At 38.1% G+C, this 17115-nt stretch overlaps 2 protein-coding genes across 4 annotated transcripts; one reads left to right on the top strand and one right to left on the bottom strand.

Moving 5' to 3' along the window:
• Positions 1-272: 272 nt before the first annotated feature.
• Positions 273-1940, bottom strand: rasd2b (RASD family member 2b). Its single transcript, XM_080881660.1, has 2 exons — positions 1033-1940; positions 273-865 (listed from the first exon to the last, which is right to left on the bottom strand). The coding sequence occupies exons 1-2, from the start codon at positions 1658-1660 to the stop codon at positions 321-323; spliced, it is 1173 nt and encodes a 390-aa protein (XP_080737786.1). The 5' UTR covers positions 1661-1940; the 3' UTR covers positions 273-320.
• On the top strand, positions 1320-17081 carry mycbpap (mycbp associated protein). Of its 3 annotated transcripts, none has more exons than XM_080881659.1 (18): positions 1320-1350; positions 3605-3658; positions 3790-3913; positions 4038-4144; positions 4239-4416; positions 4568-4683; positions 4828-4978; positions 5282-5400; positions 7685-7779; positions 9348-9447; positions 9935-10127; positions 10250-10437; positions 10564-10710; positions 13529-13627; positions 13785-13924; positions 14063-14225; positions 16413-16595; positions 16952-17081. In XM_080881659.1, the coding sequence occupies exons 2-18, from the start codon at positions 3635-3637 to the stop codon at positions 17039-17041; spliced, it is 2217 nt and encodes a 738-aa protein (XP_080737785.1). In that variant the 5' UTR covers positions 1320-1350; positions 3605-3634; the 3' UTR covers positions 17042-17081. The 3 variants fall into 3 exon arrangements, with proteins under 3 accessions (XP_080737785.1, XP_080737784.1, XP_080737783.1); XM_080881658.1 differs by lacking the exon at positions 1320-1350 and adding an exon at positions 1397-1458; XM_080881657.1 differs by lacking the exon at positions 1320-1350 and adding an exon at positions 2426-2501.
• The last annotated feature ends 34 nt before the right edge of the window (positions 17082-17115 follow it).

Raw genomic sequence — 17115 nt, 5'->3', positions numbered from 1 at the left:
ATTACACACATAGAGACTCACAGGAAGCGAAAACAAGCGTGGGTGAGGAAAAAGAGTTGCCATCTAATAGATTTCTGAATATAGGTTATGCAATAGTCATACAATAATCAAATAGTCAAGGTACTGACTCAACCTCCTCCTACTTTGTCCATACTCAGAAAGAAAAAAAGAACACACTATAATATTAAAAATATTTTATTTCAAAAACATTTCAAGTACATGTAAACGCACAATAAGGCATTATTATTATTTTTAAATAAATATCGGTGCTTTATGAACTGTGTTATTCGCTCTGTGTTTCTTCTCATAGTTTGTGTCTCTCACTGAATATAACATTTCTCCAGTCCTTTGCCGGGCTTCCTTGTCGTATGTGGTCCAATAACCTGACGAAGGTCAGTGGTAAAACTCGGTCGCCGGGCCAGTGGGTACAGTGTGCCGCAGGGAACATCTCTATCAGAGACCTGCTTCCCCCTCCCCGCTACACGGCCGCTCCGCATTGCCTGATATGAGCGGAGAGAGACTTTGCGGTGTTGCGACGGGCCAGTTTCGGTCGGAAGCCCACCTCGCTTTGCCAAAGTCTCGAATACTTGTTCGAGATTAGTGCTCTCCTTAGCGGACGTTTCAAAATAGGCGCAGTCATCCCCGAGGGCTTGGAGAACCTCTGCCTTAGTTATTTCTCTCTCGGATTCCTGGAGATCCACCTTGTTGGCGCAGACCACCAGAGGAACCTGTGGCTGTGCGCAATGATCTGGCACAGTGGATCTGATGAGCTTGGATTTAGCAGCCAGAATTTCCTTTCGCAGTGCGCACACCTCTTCGAAAGAGCTCCGATCATCTAAACTGAATACTAGAAGAAAAATGTCCCCTATAGAAGAAAAACAAAACACAAGTTTTTTTTAAGACAGAGTTTTACACATTGCGCATACAGTTTCACATCCTAAATCTTTATTCTTATTCAACAAACACATACAGGCATTTTTTTTAATTGTTTATTTTTAGCAGAACAGAGATTATAACCGAGAAAATACATACCAGTGAGGATAGACAGCCGCCGCTTGGCTGGGAAGTCCCGTTCCCGGGATGCATCCAGGATGTCAATTTGGTAGGTCTCCCCACGGATACGAAACAGTTTCCTTAGGAAATCCTCGGAAGTGGGCTTGTACTCCTCCACAAACCCGTCTATCATGTATCTTCTTAGGATTGAGGTCTTTCCGACCCGTGGAGCACCAAGAACTACGATGCGCTTAGAGTTCTGTGGCTTGGTGAAGTAAAGAGGATCTTGTGGGTGCCCCTGACTAATCTGGCGATGCCGGGTTTGACCATGGAGAACCAGAGCTGCCAGCTGATCAAGTGGGGATCTCTTGCAAGGGTGGCTGTTGTTGGCAGCGGACATTTGCCTTACTGCTGCTCCTGAAAGCGTCTTTTTTTCCTGTTTCCATTGGGAGGTAGCGACTTTAAGTATGCCCAAGCCCGCTTTGATTCCAGACGAATTCAAGTGCTGCGATGCGTTTTTGTAAGCCAGTAAAACTTTTGATGAACCAGCGCACTGCCCTTCCATATTACCACGAAACGGAGGGTTTTCTCTTGTAGAGCGTTTGATCTGGTGGGAAACTGTGACGGGGGTGGGTGATGTGCCGGTAGAGATGCTACCCATTTCCATCTTTTTAGGATGGTTCCGGACGCTGACTCCGCGCTGTTGCAGCTAGATAGAATCAACGATCTGCCGTTTTATGGAGCTGCTCAAGCGTGTGTTTGGTTGGGCGGCTGATGTCACTTGTCTTTATATAGATATCACAGCCCCGTGGTTTGATGACGTCATGCTGATTGACAGGAACGCTCGTTGTGTTCTCCAAGAGAACACCTTGTTTAGAAAGAAGAAGATGAAATAGGATGTGCAACCAAGCAGAGAAAACTCGACCTACTTAATGCATTAGTCTTTTCTACATGATATGGGAGACTACCAAAGAGAAAGAAAAGAAAAGAAAAGAAAAGAAAAGAAAAGAAAAGAAAAGAAAAGAAAAGAAAAGAAAAGAAAGTGCAGCAACAATATGACAGAGTTAATTAGCAGCTAATTTGTGTTGTTTGCTGCTAATAGAGCAGTGCAGTGATTTGATTTTAATTAATTACATTTTCAATTAAATCAATTAATATTTTAATTAATTAAAACACAAAATATAGTTAAATAAAAATAAGGAATGGGAATACAATAAAAGGTGTAGAGGAAATTAAAATCAATACGTAGGTTAAACATTTTTTTTTTTAAATCTGAATAGATCAGTAAATAATATAGTAAGATAAAGGGAAAAAAAACTTTTATTCCCTCCACTAATATTAAATATAACTCTAATAGTTTGCTTTCTCGTGTCTGTGTAGCGACTCGTTGCGCAACGTAAGTTAGGGCGTCTGTTGCCATGGTTACTGTACAGCAAACTGGAGCTTTAGCTTTGTTAATGCTACATTGCCTCTCTAGCGCTACTGTATAAAAGGGGAAATGAGCTGCGGTAAGTTACCGAAGAAAGAGTTAAGAACTTGAAGTTATTCGGGTGACCTACAACCCCTCTGTATCAGTCATTCACCTCTGTCTGCTTCTTCCTCTTTTCTATTATGTCAAGCTAAATTTGTGTCGCTGTTTGACTTCTCCACCTGTCAGTGGTTTCACTGGTGATTGTGGATAGTTTATCATATGTATGTAGCTACATGTACCTTTCTGTACTGTGGCGGAGGAAATACGTAGACGTTTTACTTTTGTAAAAATAATACAGATAAACAAAGTCAATGAAATAGTTTACTGTTGTTCTCGCACACGTCTCCCCTGCATTCCTGTGCAGTTCTGTAAAATCAAAAAAACCTAGCTTCGACACATAGAGAGCAGATCCAAACTAAACTAGGATTACAATTAAATACACATAAATAATTCTCAACTTCGGTCTGTTAACTTTTTTCGACCTGTTTTTTCCCCTTTTGTTGGTAAGGTTGTGATTTACCAGTGAGATTTCAGCCAGGATAAACATAAACCATAGTATTTCTTTATTATGTCTTATATTTGTGTACTTGATTTTAATCGGATCTAGACTAATACAAAGGAGCAATATAAAGACATGTAAAGCTTTAAATTAGAGAGATAAAAACACAAAATCTCAGTCAGAATATGTGTCAGCATCAGTAACTTTTGGTTTCCAAACATGTGTAAAAGCACTGCAGCAGATTCTTTCCTCAAAGGACAAGGCCATCTTTTGGTTCTCATCAAAACCAGTTTGAAAACTGTATTGAACCTGTGATCAGAAGAATTGAAAAAAAGGAAGAAAACGCTTAGAAAAGCCAGAAACTAATTATTGTTGTGGCTATGGAAACTATAACAAGGAACTGTTGGATAAGGACAAATTAGCAGTATTGCATAACCATGTCAGTGTTCCAAGGCACTCTTTGTATCAGCATGTGTACATGTGAGCACTGGACTTTATGTACGGTGAAGTACAATCTGTTTTTACATTTTAAAGCCTTCAGTTGTGGAATCACAACAAAACATGGCACATTTTAATTTGCCTGTTAAATTAGCCAGAAAACACAGTGTCATAACACCTCGTTTCTAATTTCCTCTTCTCAGGGACCAAGAAGCTGCAACGGGACTCTTACCATGTATCCACAGAAGCTCAATAAAGTAAATTTACTTCATCAATATAGACAGTATTAACAGTTCATTAGCAAAACTTTTGTTTTAATCTAAATTCTCCTTGATGCCACTTAAATGTTTAACTTGGTATATTATGACTACTGCTTTGTATGCTGAAGATACCAAAGAGCCATCAGAAACAAGAGCTTATGGCACGTGTAAGTAAAACATCAGCAGATGATGAAATGAGAGCTAGGAAGCAAGAGAATTTGGATTCTGACTGCCAGCTTCTCGACTTCAGAGGTCAGTTGTTTTCTTTTGCTCTCATGGACAAATGGATTATTATGTTGGATATTAGATTAAGTTAAATATATCCTGTTTGTGATATGCAACTTTTCTTTTTTTTGTCCCTGTCCTTTCCACTCAGGATCAATGGGGGTTCGGTTTGATGAGCACGGGATGATTCTTCCACACACCATCCTGGGTAGCTTAGAGGATTACAGAAGTTATCTAGAGGCTAAAGGGGAGGCAGAGGTATTTTTTAAATGTTCCAGTTTCTGTAGATGAACAAATACAACTGTAATTCTTTGACTTCACTGTGTTACTAACCTTTCCCATTGCCAACCAGCTGGTGAAGCGAATACCAAATTCCCTAGGAGATCCTCTATGTGAGGCCAAAGAAAGGAGTCCCTCGGATGCTGTAGAAACAGAAACTCTTTCAAGCCAAAGAAACATCCAGGGTAATGCCTTACAGAATTGGGACAAACATGTGAGACATCGAAGACAACAGCAGGACTTCTTATCTGGTGAGCTGATTAGAGACTACAACAGCCTGCACCGAAAAGAGATAAACTGTGCATCATTATTAGAGCCTTTACCCACAAATCTCTCATTAGAAGCAAATGCAAATTTCCTAAGTCTGCGTTAATGTCTTGTCTCTCTTTCAATGGTGTCAAGATTTGCTCCATAGGCCAGTCGAAAAACTTCTGATGAATCAAGCCAACCATTATAGAGAAACTCAGGAGCAGAGGGAATTTCTAAACCGAGTCATGCCACTCATCCACTCAGGATATGTATGACACATATTTGCTTTTGCCGGTCTACTCTGTCTTTAGTCATCCATCAGACTGTTGGGTTTGTTTGGTTTTTTTTTGTTGGTTTTTTTTGGTAGTTCTCCAGTGACTAAAATCTCTAAAGCTGTTCTTTAACTTCTCTAGGGTTATCGTGTGGGCAGTGAGTTTTGGAGTCTCCCACAGCGTTATGGAGACGAAATGAGCGGTATTACAGCCACTCTGACTCAGACCGAGTGGGGCAGACAAAAAACTATCACACAGATGGGACAACCACGGAGGATATGCCAGGAATCAGGTGATCACAGACACCTATGCTATATTCCAATTTTTACCCCTTAGCCCCTGTTTTGATGCAGTTTTTCTCATTGCATTTTCCCAAGTCAAAAAAAGATTTATGAAAGGACAGTTTTCTTGTAATAATTACGATTGGGATAAGAGAAAGAAAGCCCTCACGTCATAAAATGTATGTTAAGTGGTTGCATACAAACAAACAAAACAAGCATATAAATGCAGAATGATCGTTCAGTTGGGAGAGCAGGAAACTCCTACACATGAGCAAATTCAGTCTGTAAAACTGAAATTCATTTTTTTGTTCCAGGAATCATTTGTGCTGAGACTCTACGGCCAGCTTCACGAACTTGGAGCCAGAGCACGTACTTGCAGCATCAGCGCCAGCTAATTAAGGAGGTTTTACAGGACATGGACATAAACAAGCCAGTAATGAAAAATATCGATTAAATCTTTTAACCAATAAGACAAAACACTCCATAGGATGGGGTGGAAGAGGACTTCCCCAACTATGGGGAAAAAGCTATTTCTCTCTCATTTAGTGTATGTTCTGATGATCCTGTATCTTTTACCTGATGGGAGGAGGACGATCTGTGTCCAGGGTGCACTGAGTCTTTGATAATGTTGCTAACAGTGCAGCAGTGCTGTCTCTGCAGTGCAGCTGCTGTACCACACTGCGACACGGTAGTGCAGAGTGCTCTCTGTTGTGTACCTGTAGAAATTCACTAATATATGAGATGGGAGTTCAGTTTTTTAAGCTTTAAGCTTTCTTGATAAGAAAAGCCTATGCTTAGCTTTCTTTGCTAGAAGGGAGGTGTTAATGGTCCCTGCCAAATCCTTAGTGATGTTGTGACCCAGGTATTTGATGTCACTGAAACTTTCTACCCCCTCACCATTTATATAGTGTGGAGAGAAGTCACTTTCCTAGTTCTCCTGAAGGCAGCAACTATCTCATTCACTTTAGGTGGATTTAGGACTAGTTACTCTACAAACACAACCCAACTGGTTGTTGAACTCTTTTCTCTATAAATATTTCCTCAAAATTCCAGTAGTCTTAATTAGATATACCACATTTCCACATTAAAATGTTTTATGACAAATCACTCTGTCATCATCTTATAGCTTTCTTTATCAAATCAAACAGTTCCTCATGATAGTAGTATAGTGTATAGTATATGTAGTATATAGGATCTTGTGCAGCACCCTTATTTGCCTCCAACATATTTTCCAGTATAATATTGTGCACCAATACTGATGTTGTAGAACCCACTCCTGAAAACCTCTGATTATATCTCAAATCTAAACCACAATCCAAGTCACAGTAAACACTGTGCAAGAAAAAGCTGAAAAGTTGGACTTGGACAGTAATATCACTATGCGCTGTGTAGGAAACTAATTTGATATGCATAGTACAGTTTATCATTGCATTTAGTTTTTTGGTTTTTTTTGTAAGAAAGCTTCATTATTGAACAACTCTATCCTCAGAAAAGCTGCTCACTCCCTCAGGACACTCTGTCTCAAGCAGGTGCTGCTAGCTCATCATAATCAGTCTCTATCTTCACAAACAGCTTGTGATCATCCAGCATTGGGCACACTGTCCTTGGTTTTCTGAACAAGGAACAAACTGCAGTATGTGGACGAGGCTCACAAGCACATGTACTCATACATCCACTCAAATCCACATAAGCCTGCAGCTTCGAGGGCATAAGCACACCTACACGCAAAAACTGTTCTCATATTGCAAATATACAGTGAAACATTTTATTGAAGTATATATTCAGTGCACTCGTGTAATAAGATTAATTAAGCTGGGTGGCCCTTCCATAAACCCTAACAGTTGTTCACATATATGCAAACACAGAAATGGTACGATTATGAAATCTGAAGCGTGTCCTGTCATAGGGTAGAACTATTGAGACCTGTGAACTAACAGAACCCAAGAAAAGGGACTGAACATGCCTTACCTCTCTCTCTGCATTATAATTACTTCATCAGTGCAGGCTGGAGGTTCTGGGGTAAACACCTAAATAAAAATGTGCTTCTCTTCACAGCCAGTTCCCATTTAATCTTATTAGCTTAAAGTAGCAGGTGCTCAATATTGGAAGGTTTATTCAAATGACATCTTTTTAATTATTTATTTATTTATTGATGGTCTCAGCTGGTACATTCCCCCTATGTTTTATTGTCCTCCGCCATCTTTCGCACGCACACCAATTGTGCAACGATACAATTAGAGAAAATGGTTGCACTGTGTTCTGTCAGGCTGGTGGCTAATGTGATGCTCAGGTGATTTAGGGTCTGGAGTACCTTGTGGCAAACAGAAATGGCTTGTTCTGATAGCATGAAAAAAATCGAGATGTGGGTAAGAGAGTGAAAGAAATGCCAAGCCTATGGAAAAAAATTAACCAGGATGAAATTTTTGTTTGTCCTCTGCCCTTTCTGTGTGGGTCAGAAAGACCAATAGCAAAATAATTATATATCCTCTAGTATGGTCAATGACAACATACATTGTGCTCCACAAAACCTGATATTCTAAAGCTGAAGGGTTTGTCACCACCTGACTGTCACCTCTCTGCCTGACATGACATAATTGGCCATATCTGTTGGAGTGAAACGAACTTAGGGTGTCAGTAACAAGAACCAGAACGTTAGTTATCGTACATAATTAACCCCTACCTTCCAAACCACTCTGTTGTCTATCTGTCTATTACAGGACATCAGTGAACTGGTAGTGATTGGCTCTGGCAAACCATCCTACAGTCCTTCAATAGAGAACAAAGAAGAAGAGATGGAGAGCAAGCAGAACCTGTAAGAAATAACTGCTTTTTGCTGCTTGATGATTAATTAAATGTTTTCCATACTTAGAAAAAGGCCAGATTTTTCTACTGTTAATATCAAAATTAGGCAAAATGCTATCCCTATTTGCAGAGTGCTAAGAGTTCATTGTGTCTAAAATGTAATTGAGTCACTGTTAAATGAAGTGTTAACCCTTGATGTAAATAATGGAACCACTTCATTATTAGAACCTTCATTACAACCATGGTTGGTTCTTGGATAGTTGATATCAGCCTGGGTATTGTTATTGTCACAGTGTTGCAGAAAAGCAATAATACAGTATTGTAACATGACTCATTTGTCCAGAGTGTATTGAAGTTACATAACATGTATTACAAACACACATTGTGTAATTGGCTTTTCAATACTGTATGTTGTCAGATTTGTTTTGCTGCAAAGCATTTCATGATTGAGAAGAAGAGTATGAATGTGGCTTCTTAGGGAATGACCCCTATAGTTTACACGGGGAACGACTCAAGCACTGAGAGTATATCCTTTCATAAGCTGCCCACTGAAGGTCAGGGCTGTGTTGGTGAAGGTGCATCACATTATTTGAAGTTATTAAGAAACCCAACTCAGTTGGTGTCAGCCACACTACATTTACACAGAACAGTTGTCAGAAATGTGTAATTATGTTGTATATTGTTTTCAGTTTTTGGTTGTGATGCAATTTCCTGTTTGCTAGCTGGACAAAAAAGAAAAGGTCATGTTCTTTAGATCCTTGGCTGTTGATCCACAGCTCTCCACTCACTAGAACCTAGGACCAGGTGACATATCGTGCACAGATATGCACAAAAATGAAGTAAAGTGTTTATGAAATGAGAATCTGTTGTGAGAGTATGCATAGCTAATTCATACATCAGACTATGTATCCACAAAGTTTTTAGTCAGTCTTCATAATGTGAAGTGAGGTGACTATTAAGGCAAGACAGAACTGAACATAAAACAGTATTTCACAAAGGTTGTATTTTGTATCATCTCTATTTTATATTCTCTATTTTATATTTACAAGTTCACAAATATTAAGAAGTAAATTGTATAATTTAAAAAAACTGCCCTCTAAATAATTTAGTGTACTAAATTTTATGAGGCCTTTATGATTGATTATAATTATGTAATTATTGCTGGATTAAATAGCTCCCCCATGCCTCCTTTCATTATGTGAACAGAAGAGCCTTTTTTGCATCTCGCTTCTGATCCAACCATTCTTTTCTTTTCTTTTCTTTTTTTAATCTCTGCCAGCGTCTTTTACAAAATTACAGTGTTTATAACATCTGCTACAGTTCCCATTTTGTCAAAGTGTAATTCTTTTTTGCTCTGTCTAAAAATAATTCAAACAGAGATTTTACAGTATAGCCAAACAATGTAAGGAGGAAATATCTTCACCTTTTAATGGCTAATGGTGGGACTGAATATCAAGTGTATATGCACATACATGCTGGTCTGGAATTAAGTTGTCGTCAAACAAAATATTTTTTAGCAATAACTGACTTACATTAAATGTAGTCTTAGTTATTCTGCTTTGTGATTGTCTCCTACAGTGATCCACTGGCACAGCATGAAGATGTTCACTTAGATGTGCCTACCTTGAGATTCTGTGGTCAGGTTGCTACCTGGACTGGAAACTCTCTCTCAAAGCAGGTACAGAATGAATTCCTTACCTTAGAGAGAGCAAGAGAGAGGAACAGGTGCTTATTCAGTTTTTTCTGAAAAGTCTGTATATTGTATTGATAAATTCACCAGAATAGGCCACTTTTCTTGCTTTTCCAAATACTGATAGGATGGAAACAGTTTATGTAGAGTACTTGCGTTAAGGGTCTTGTAGTCCTCCCTATACAGTTAGACTTTAATGAGAAAAACAGCAGTTTTGTTGACAATTGTCCCTTAATAACCACTTTTTTATATAGGTTGTTACATGAGTTTTGACTTTTAAAAACCATGTTTAATTAATAATGCAGTTTGTATGATAATGCATGGGCTGCAGGCGACTTTGGTCTGATTGTATCTTCAGCACACAAATAACACATGCACAGGTATATAAAAACACGCAATGTAATGACATATTCTGTTTGGTACATTTGACAATTAACACTTAATTGCTTTTCTTTCTCCAATGCTCACTTATCAGGGAGAAGTAGGAATTAGTGCTACAATATTCTTTGAAGCCCTGACTGGAGAAATAGTCACATCCCACCTGGACCTACATAATGAGGGCAGCACCGTCATCTTCTACAGCTGGCAGCAGCTTCCCAAGCCATACAATTTTCCTAATCTCCGTTTGCAAACACAGAAAGTGCACTTCTACTTTAATGCCTCCTCTGGTAACCACACAAACATGATCCGAACACCTGCCGCCAACATTTGTACGTCATACACCGCTTGTCTATTGACCCATCACTCAACCGAGCTTTCTGTTTTCCCTGTTGCTTTCTGTTCCCTGTAGGTGTCATTCTTCCAGGTGAGACCCAGCGAGTGGAGTTTCTATTTAAGTCAGAGAAGCCAGTCATCAAAACAGAAATTTGGCAGCTCAGCACCCATCCTGTGCTGCTGCAAGGAGCCTCCATGCAAGTTGTCTTAAGGGGAATATCTCTGTACCAAGACAGAACTGCAGATGAGAGGCTTTTCATAGAGGTAGTTTTACTATTCAGCTGAGTCCACGAGAGTGAGATAAAAACACAAATAAAGAGATAGCACTGGTATTTCTCTTAACACAAATAATCTTTCCTCTTTTTTCTGTTTTTGTTTGTGGACAAGCAGACAAAACTGGAAAAGGTAGTTCGGGAAAAGATCTGCCGATCGATTGTCTATGAGGTGCTCTACCAGGTCCACAGTCCAGAAAGACCAAGCTCACCCGCAGAGCTCTACATCACCACAGAGCAACTATTTCTGAGCAGAAACCCAAAGGTGGAACATATGCACAGAAAGAAGCTATATTTTTAGTGTATCTCAGTTAAACTTTTTTTAATTACCGGTATATATATTTTTTTAGTTCAAATCAATATTAGGACCTCAGCATAGGCCATAGAGAGTAGATGACTTTGACATTTTTAACTCTTTCCTTTTTTTGATAAGTAGTGTGAAACACATTGCTCATTGTGCAGCAGGGTGTAGCACTAATGCATGACACATTTTTCTTTTAGAGTGTTTTTGTTCATATTGATTTCAGTCTCAATCTTAGTCACGCCACCTGATTCAGTGTGAGCTGACCCGCTAATGTGTTCTTCTATTTGAAAATTCACTGTGTGTGCAACAGTATGATTAGCTTGTTATGACTTCCCCTCCTCATCCTATATTCTGTCTTTGTCCCTATTCATTCAGCACCAAGTAATTGCATTATTTATGGAAGGTCATTAACTAATAATATATCATAACCACTAATATATAGAACCAGCCACTGTTGCCTCTGTACTATGCAATATGGTTTGTCTTCCCCGAGCACTACAATAGAAACCAAGCTTTAACTGGGCTAATTAGGAGGCTGATTAGACTACTTTCCAGCAAATATAGAGCATGATGGCCTCCTAAAATAATTATCAATGGACATGGGACATTATGTTTAATAACAGACAGTAAGTTGTAAGCAGTCATTTGGATAAAAATGTTTACTTTTAAAGATTATTCTAATTTGAAATATTAGAAGACTTTTCTCATTAAGTCATGTCAGTTATTACCAGATGGTGATTGTTCTTCTTAGGGCCTTTCACATGGCCATGTTTTATATTGATCTCTTTCCTTTGCCATAAGAATAAATAAAAATGATGACATCCATTATTTTTAAGGGTGACTGTTGATGGTGATAACCTTCAGGTTTTGTGGCAGTAATTTCTTTTGTGTGCACAGGCGCATACACCTCACATTTGATTTGATTTGATTTTATTGATTAGCATTCAAATATCTCAGTGAAGACAGAACAAAGATCTACCACAAAGCAAGAAAGCATGAGACAAGGCTAATCAAAAGGTATTGGCTGAAGCATTTGCTTATTACGCCAACCCTTTTAACAAAAGATCTTTTTGCATGCAGCTCCTGTACACAGGGCTCGAAGCAAATAATAAAACAAAGCAAAAACAAAACAAACAAACAAACAAAAAAACAAAAAAAAACTTTCCACCTTAGATAAGTAACTACATCAAAGCAAAAGAATCAAGAGTTTTTTGGGGTTTTTTTTTTTTTTTTGCTCTTTTCATTCTTGATTTATATATTTTTCTAATACTCTATTTTTAAACATATTTTTAAACAAGGAAAATGAACTACACCTTTTTAAATCACTGTCATAACTATTCCACAGGTTAACTCCTCTAAAAGAAACACATCTCTGCTTTATATTTGTCCTTATCTTGTTTTTTTAAAGAAATCTGTTCCCCTTAAGTCATATTGACTCTCTCTGACTTTGAACAGCTTCTGAGTACTGGGGCAAAGCAAGTTATTTTGTGCTTTATACATTATCTGTGCCATTTTATATTCAACTAAATCATAAAATTTCAGGGTATTCAGATTAATAAACAAAATGTTAGTTGGTTCTATATAGTTTGATTGGTTTATAATTCTTATAGCTCTTTTTTGTAACTTGAAAATAGGAAGAGTGTTCGTTTTATATGCATTACCCCATATCTCCAGACAGTAAGTCATATGGAACAGAGTACAATAAAGTGTGTATGATGATTTTTTGTTCAGGACATACTTTGTTTTATAGAGAATAGCAATGGTTTTTGACATTTTTGTTTTCACATGGTTTATATGAGACTTCCAACTCAGCTTATCATCAATTATCACTCCAAGAAATTTATTTTCGTACACTCTTTCAATTTCAATTCCATTAACCCTTATTTTAGATACATTTTTAATTTGTCTAGTGCCAAAAATAATCAATTTTGTTTTCTTTATATTTAATGATAACTTATTTACATCAAACCAGTTTTCTAATATATTTAACTCCTTTTCCGCTGTAGTCAGAAGCTGTTCTAAGTTTTTACCTGAGCAGTACAGAGTCGTATCATCAGCAAACAATACACATTTTAACAGTTTGGAAATGCTACATATGTCATTTATATATAATATAAATAATTTAGGGCCCAGCACAGAGCCCTGAGGAACACCACAAGTTACCTTCAACTGCTTAGATTTTACATTATTGAATTCGACATATTGATATCTTTCATCCAGGTAACTTTTCATCCACTTGTATGCTAACCCTCTTATGCCATATCTCTCTAGTTTATTCATTAATATAGAATGATCAATTGTATCAAACGCCTTTTTTAAGTCTATAAAAACACCAACAGTATATTCCTTATTATCTATAGCATTAGATATCCCTTCAACAAGTTCCATCACTGCCATCGAAGTGGACCTTTTCACTCTAAAGCCATATCAGTTATCACTTAGGAGATTATGCTTCTCAATATATTTATCAAGTCTATTAACAAATAACTTTTCTAAAATTTTTGAGAACTGTGGGAGTAGTGATATTGGCCTATAATTGGTAAACTGACATCTCTCTCCGTTTTTATGGATTGGAATAACTTTTGCTATTTTCATTTGTGAGGGAAACACACCAGTTCGAAAGGACAGATTACAAATGTATGCAAAAGGTTGCACTATATATTCTATAATACTTTTAACTAATATCATGTCAATACCAAAACAGTCAGTGGACTTTTTATTTTTAAATGTCTTCACACATAAACTGCTTCAGACTGGTGAACACGTTCTATGGTTTTAGTTGCAGTACCGGGATGAGCCAGTGGAGGGCCTGAAGGCACTGTGGCAAAAATTGGATCAAGGAAGCACCTGGGACTACTCTGTTGATACTCTCCGACAGGTATACACATTTATCTAGTAGTGACATGAAACCTGACACTACAATGAAAAGCAGCAAATTTAGTCTTTTTTATAATATATATAGGTGAGATTTCATATGGTGTTGATGATAAAGGACATCATATTAGTGTGTTTGTTTTTCTTACCACATATTTAAGGCTGTGTTGTCTCTACCTGATGAAGAGTCATCCCAGGACTCCCTCACAAGAGAAGAGGGCCTGGCCCAACTCAACTCTCTGTATTTGCAGCTTTCTGAACCTTCTGGATTGAAACATCCCCTAACAGCTGGCACCTTAGGGTGAATTCCTTAACTTCTGAGTAGTAATGTAGGACTAGTTTCTTAATGTGTTTCTCTGTTGTACACATACCAATGTTCTGTACTCTGCCTCTGTGCAACAACCCTTCAGCTTATATTGGTGTGTGGTGCCACCTGCAGGCGGCAGCTGTGGAGAAAACTGCTGGACAGAATGACTGCTGAGGCCATGTGGCTGCAGAACCTGCTGGGCCTTCCAGAGAAAGAAGCATGGACTGATAAAGAGGATAAACTTATAATCACTGATGCTGGGGAAATACAAGCACTTTGGCAGGACCACAGACATGTATATATTTCTTTTGGTTTTGCATACTAGTGTGCCATTAAGCATAGATTTCACTAACTTTTATATCAAGAGTGATATAAAGGTCAGTGAAGCTGCTATTGAGGAAACTAATGGAGCGAGATCCAAATTTTAAAAAGACAAGATACCAACAACTAACAAAAAAGTAGAGGTGAGAAAAAATTGTATTTCAGCAGGAGAATGCAAAAGTTAGAGGTATCGTGCAGGAGTGCGTGTGTGTGTGTGTGTGTGTGTGTGTGTGTGTGTGTGTGTGTGTGTGTGTGTGTGTGTGTGTGTGTGTGTGTGTGTGTGTGGCTGAATGACCTTCATTCAAAGGTTTTTGTTTGGGATCATGAATAAAGTGTCATTTTGTAAGATATGACACATTACTTGAGCTGATACAAACATGAGTCACCTTCACCACTTCAGGCGAGCTGTCAGCTCTTCATTCATTCATCAGTCATTCAACAGATGCCTGTTTTGTTGTTACTACTGACTGCTTGTTGTCAGTAATACAGACACCTGCAGTTTTCTGTTCTATAGGGTAATTTCCTAAAATACTTTTTTATATGTGTCATAGTATGTGTGTTTGGTTTACAGTGCTTAATTTTAAGTAAGGAAAACATTTTAACCATTTCTATAGTTGCCTGCTGGAAGCATCTTTATGGTACATTCATTTGGTCTCCATCCACATTCTGTCTTACCACTAAAAAACTAGTAATACAGAATGTGAAATGGCTCTATTTAGTGTTTTGCTCCCTAGAGAGATTATTATAATGGATAAGCAAAACATGGTACTGGCCATTCGTGCTTTGGCAGATCGGTTAAGATATTCAGCAAAACTTTTATTCAGTACTAATTCTAATGCATTTGATAGTTTTTGTTGTTGTTGTTGTTATTTTTGCATCTATCCACAATGCATCCTACCTCATTATAATCAGTCTTATTCACAAATTATGAGCTTGAGTGATTGAGAAACTTGAATTGACTGTGTTGTTCAAGGATGATGAACTGCTGTGTCAGTTCTGGACTTGAACCTGTCACAGCTCTCCTCTAATGGTTCACCCCTCCATTTTCCTGCTTCAAAGATTTTCAAGTATTAGATTAGAAGCACGGCTTTGTCTGTGTGACTACATATTTTGCTGAGTGATTTTCTGCTCTGTATGACGGTTGAGTCATAGGTAAGGTGCAGCCTATTACTCGCAGGGTACCATGGTAACAGAACACTGTGTGAAAATGTGCACCTGCTCACCAACTGTGTGCCCAGGGTGTGAGTCCAAGCCATCTGTGCCAGCTATACATTAACTCAAAAAGCACAGGGCATCCAGTGTACAACATGACATGAAATAGGTGGTCGTTCTGAACTGGACAAGCCGTTTCAACTCATTGCATGGCCTCATTTCCACAGGTCTGCAAAACAGAACACAGTGACTCTCGAGCCGTTTAAATCCTCTGTTAAAAGTACTTCAAAGACAACATGTCAGATTCTGCAATTCAGCAATTTGACTTAAATATATATATGAAAATGTACTGTCTTTTATTATGTCACTTTTTAATATATATGTACAATTCATAAAAGTAGGGCGTGGCTGTTTTTACTGCAGCATTCAGAAACAAAATAGATAAGTCACTGTGTTTGTCAAGTGTTTTCCCATTGTTGCTTCTTGTTTCATGTTGTCCTAGCATCCAGAATCTTCTACTGTCTGGTTTTGCCTTGCAGCACTTTCCATGACAAAGACTCCTGAATAAAATATGCATTTTCAGTTCAGCATAAGTGGAGCCTGCACGAACATCCCAATATATAGTGGATTGTATTTTTTAATTGTGTGCCACATGTATGTTTGTGGATGTAGAAACAGGATGAAGAGTATTCACTGACAATAGTTTGATGTCCCCAAACCCATCCAGAGATTTTCACGATAGAATTGTATTTGCTTTTAATACAGTGCTTCCTTGAAGAACATGCCCATGCAGTGCTGGTTTTAAGCCTTGTGCCTTGCGTGTAAAGAATTATTTTGATAGCTGCCTAGAGATATTATGATGCTTAGATAGGAAAATTCCTCGTAAGTTTATGTCCAGAAACATTACAGAAACAATTTTTAAATTCTTAAATTATTTGCTAACAATATTATTTCTCTGTAAGCAATACTGATATCTTTCACTCATTAATTTTAACTCTATCTTCCACAGGACACACAAAAGAAGGGGGAAAGAGAAAAGGAAACAGGAAAAGGGCATCAGGGAAAAACAACAAAGATAAAGGGAACTTTGGAAAACCAAGAAAATGAGTCAGGGAGCATCCTTCAACCGCCTCCTAAACAAACAAATGTAGTGAAGATGATGCCTGTTTACACGAGGCTTCTGCACAGCAAGGCACGTAATTTAATTGACTTCAAATACTCCACACTGATGTTTAAATTCAGTACTTGACAAGAGTTTCCATAGTTTGAGAAAATTACCATGATGACATCATCATATATCTGAGGCCAGGCTGGAACACTTTGGGAGTTTTAGACGGCATTACAAACTGCCTGTGTTTCTGAATAGTGGGGATTTCGATAGGTAGAGTCTGCTGAAAAGACTAAACTGTTGTGTGATTAAAAATTGTGTGAGTCTGCATTTTTAAGCACTCTTGAGTCATACCCAGGAAATGTAGTTAGAATTTATGCCATTGCTTTAATCTGTATGGTCTTCCTCATACCAAATATGTGTCTCTACCTATCTGACAGGTTTATGCTCTGATGGAGGATCTAGTGGACAACCTGTGTGACCTGATGGATGAGCTTAATATGGAAGATGTGAAAGACACGCATTATTAATAAGAAGTGAGAGGGGAGTCACAGCATTTTGGAGAATATTTGCAAGCATATATAATAAAACCTGTTACAGGATG

The sequence above is a fragment of the Rhamphochromis sp. 'chilingali' genome, assembly GCF_963969265.1.
Source record: "Rhamphochromis sp. 'chilingali' genome assembly, chromosome: 4".
Taxonomy (NCBI): Eukaryota; Metazoa; Chordata; class Actinopteri; order Cichliformes; family Cichlidae; genus Rhamphochromis; species Rhamphochromis sp. 'chilingali'.
The sequence above is the reverse complement of the archived record's forward strand: the minus strand, read 5'-3'. Positions and strand labels throughout refer to the sequence as shown.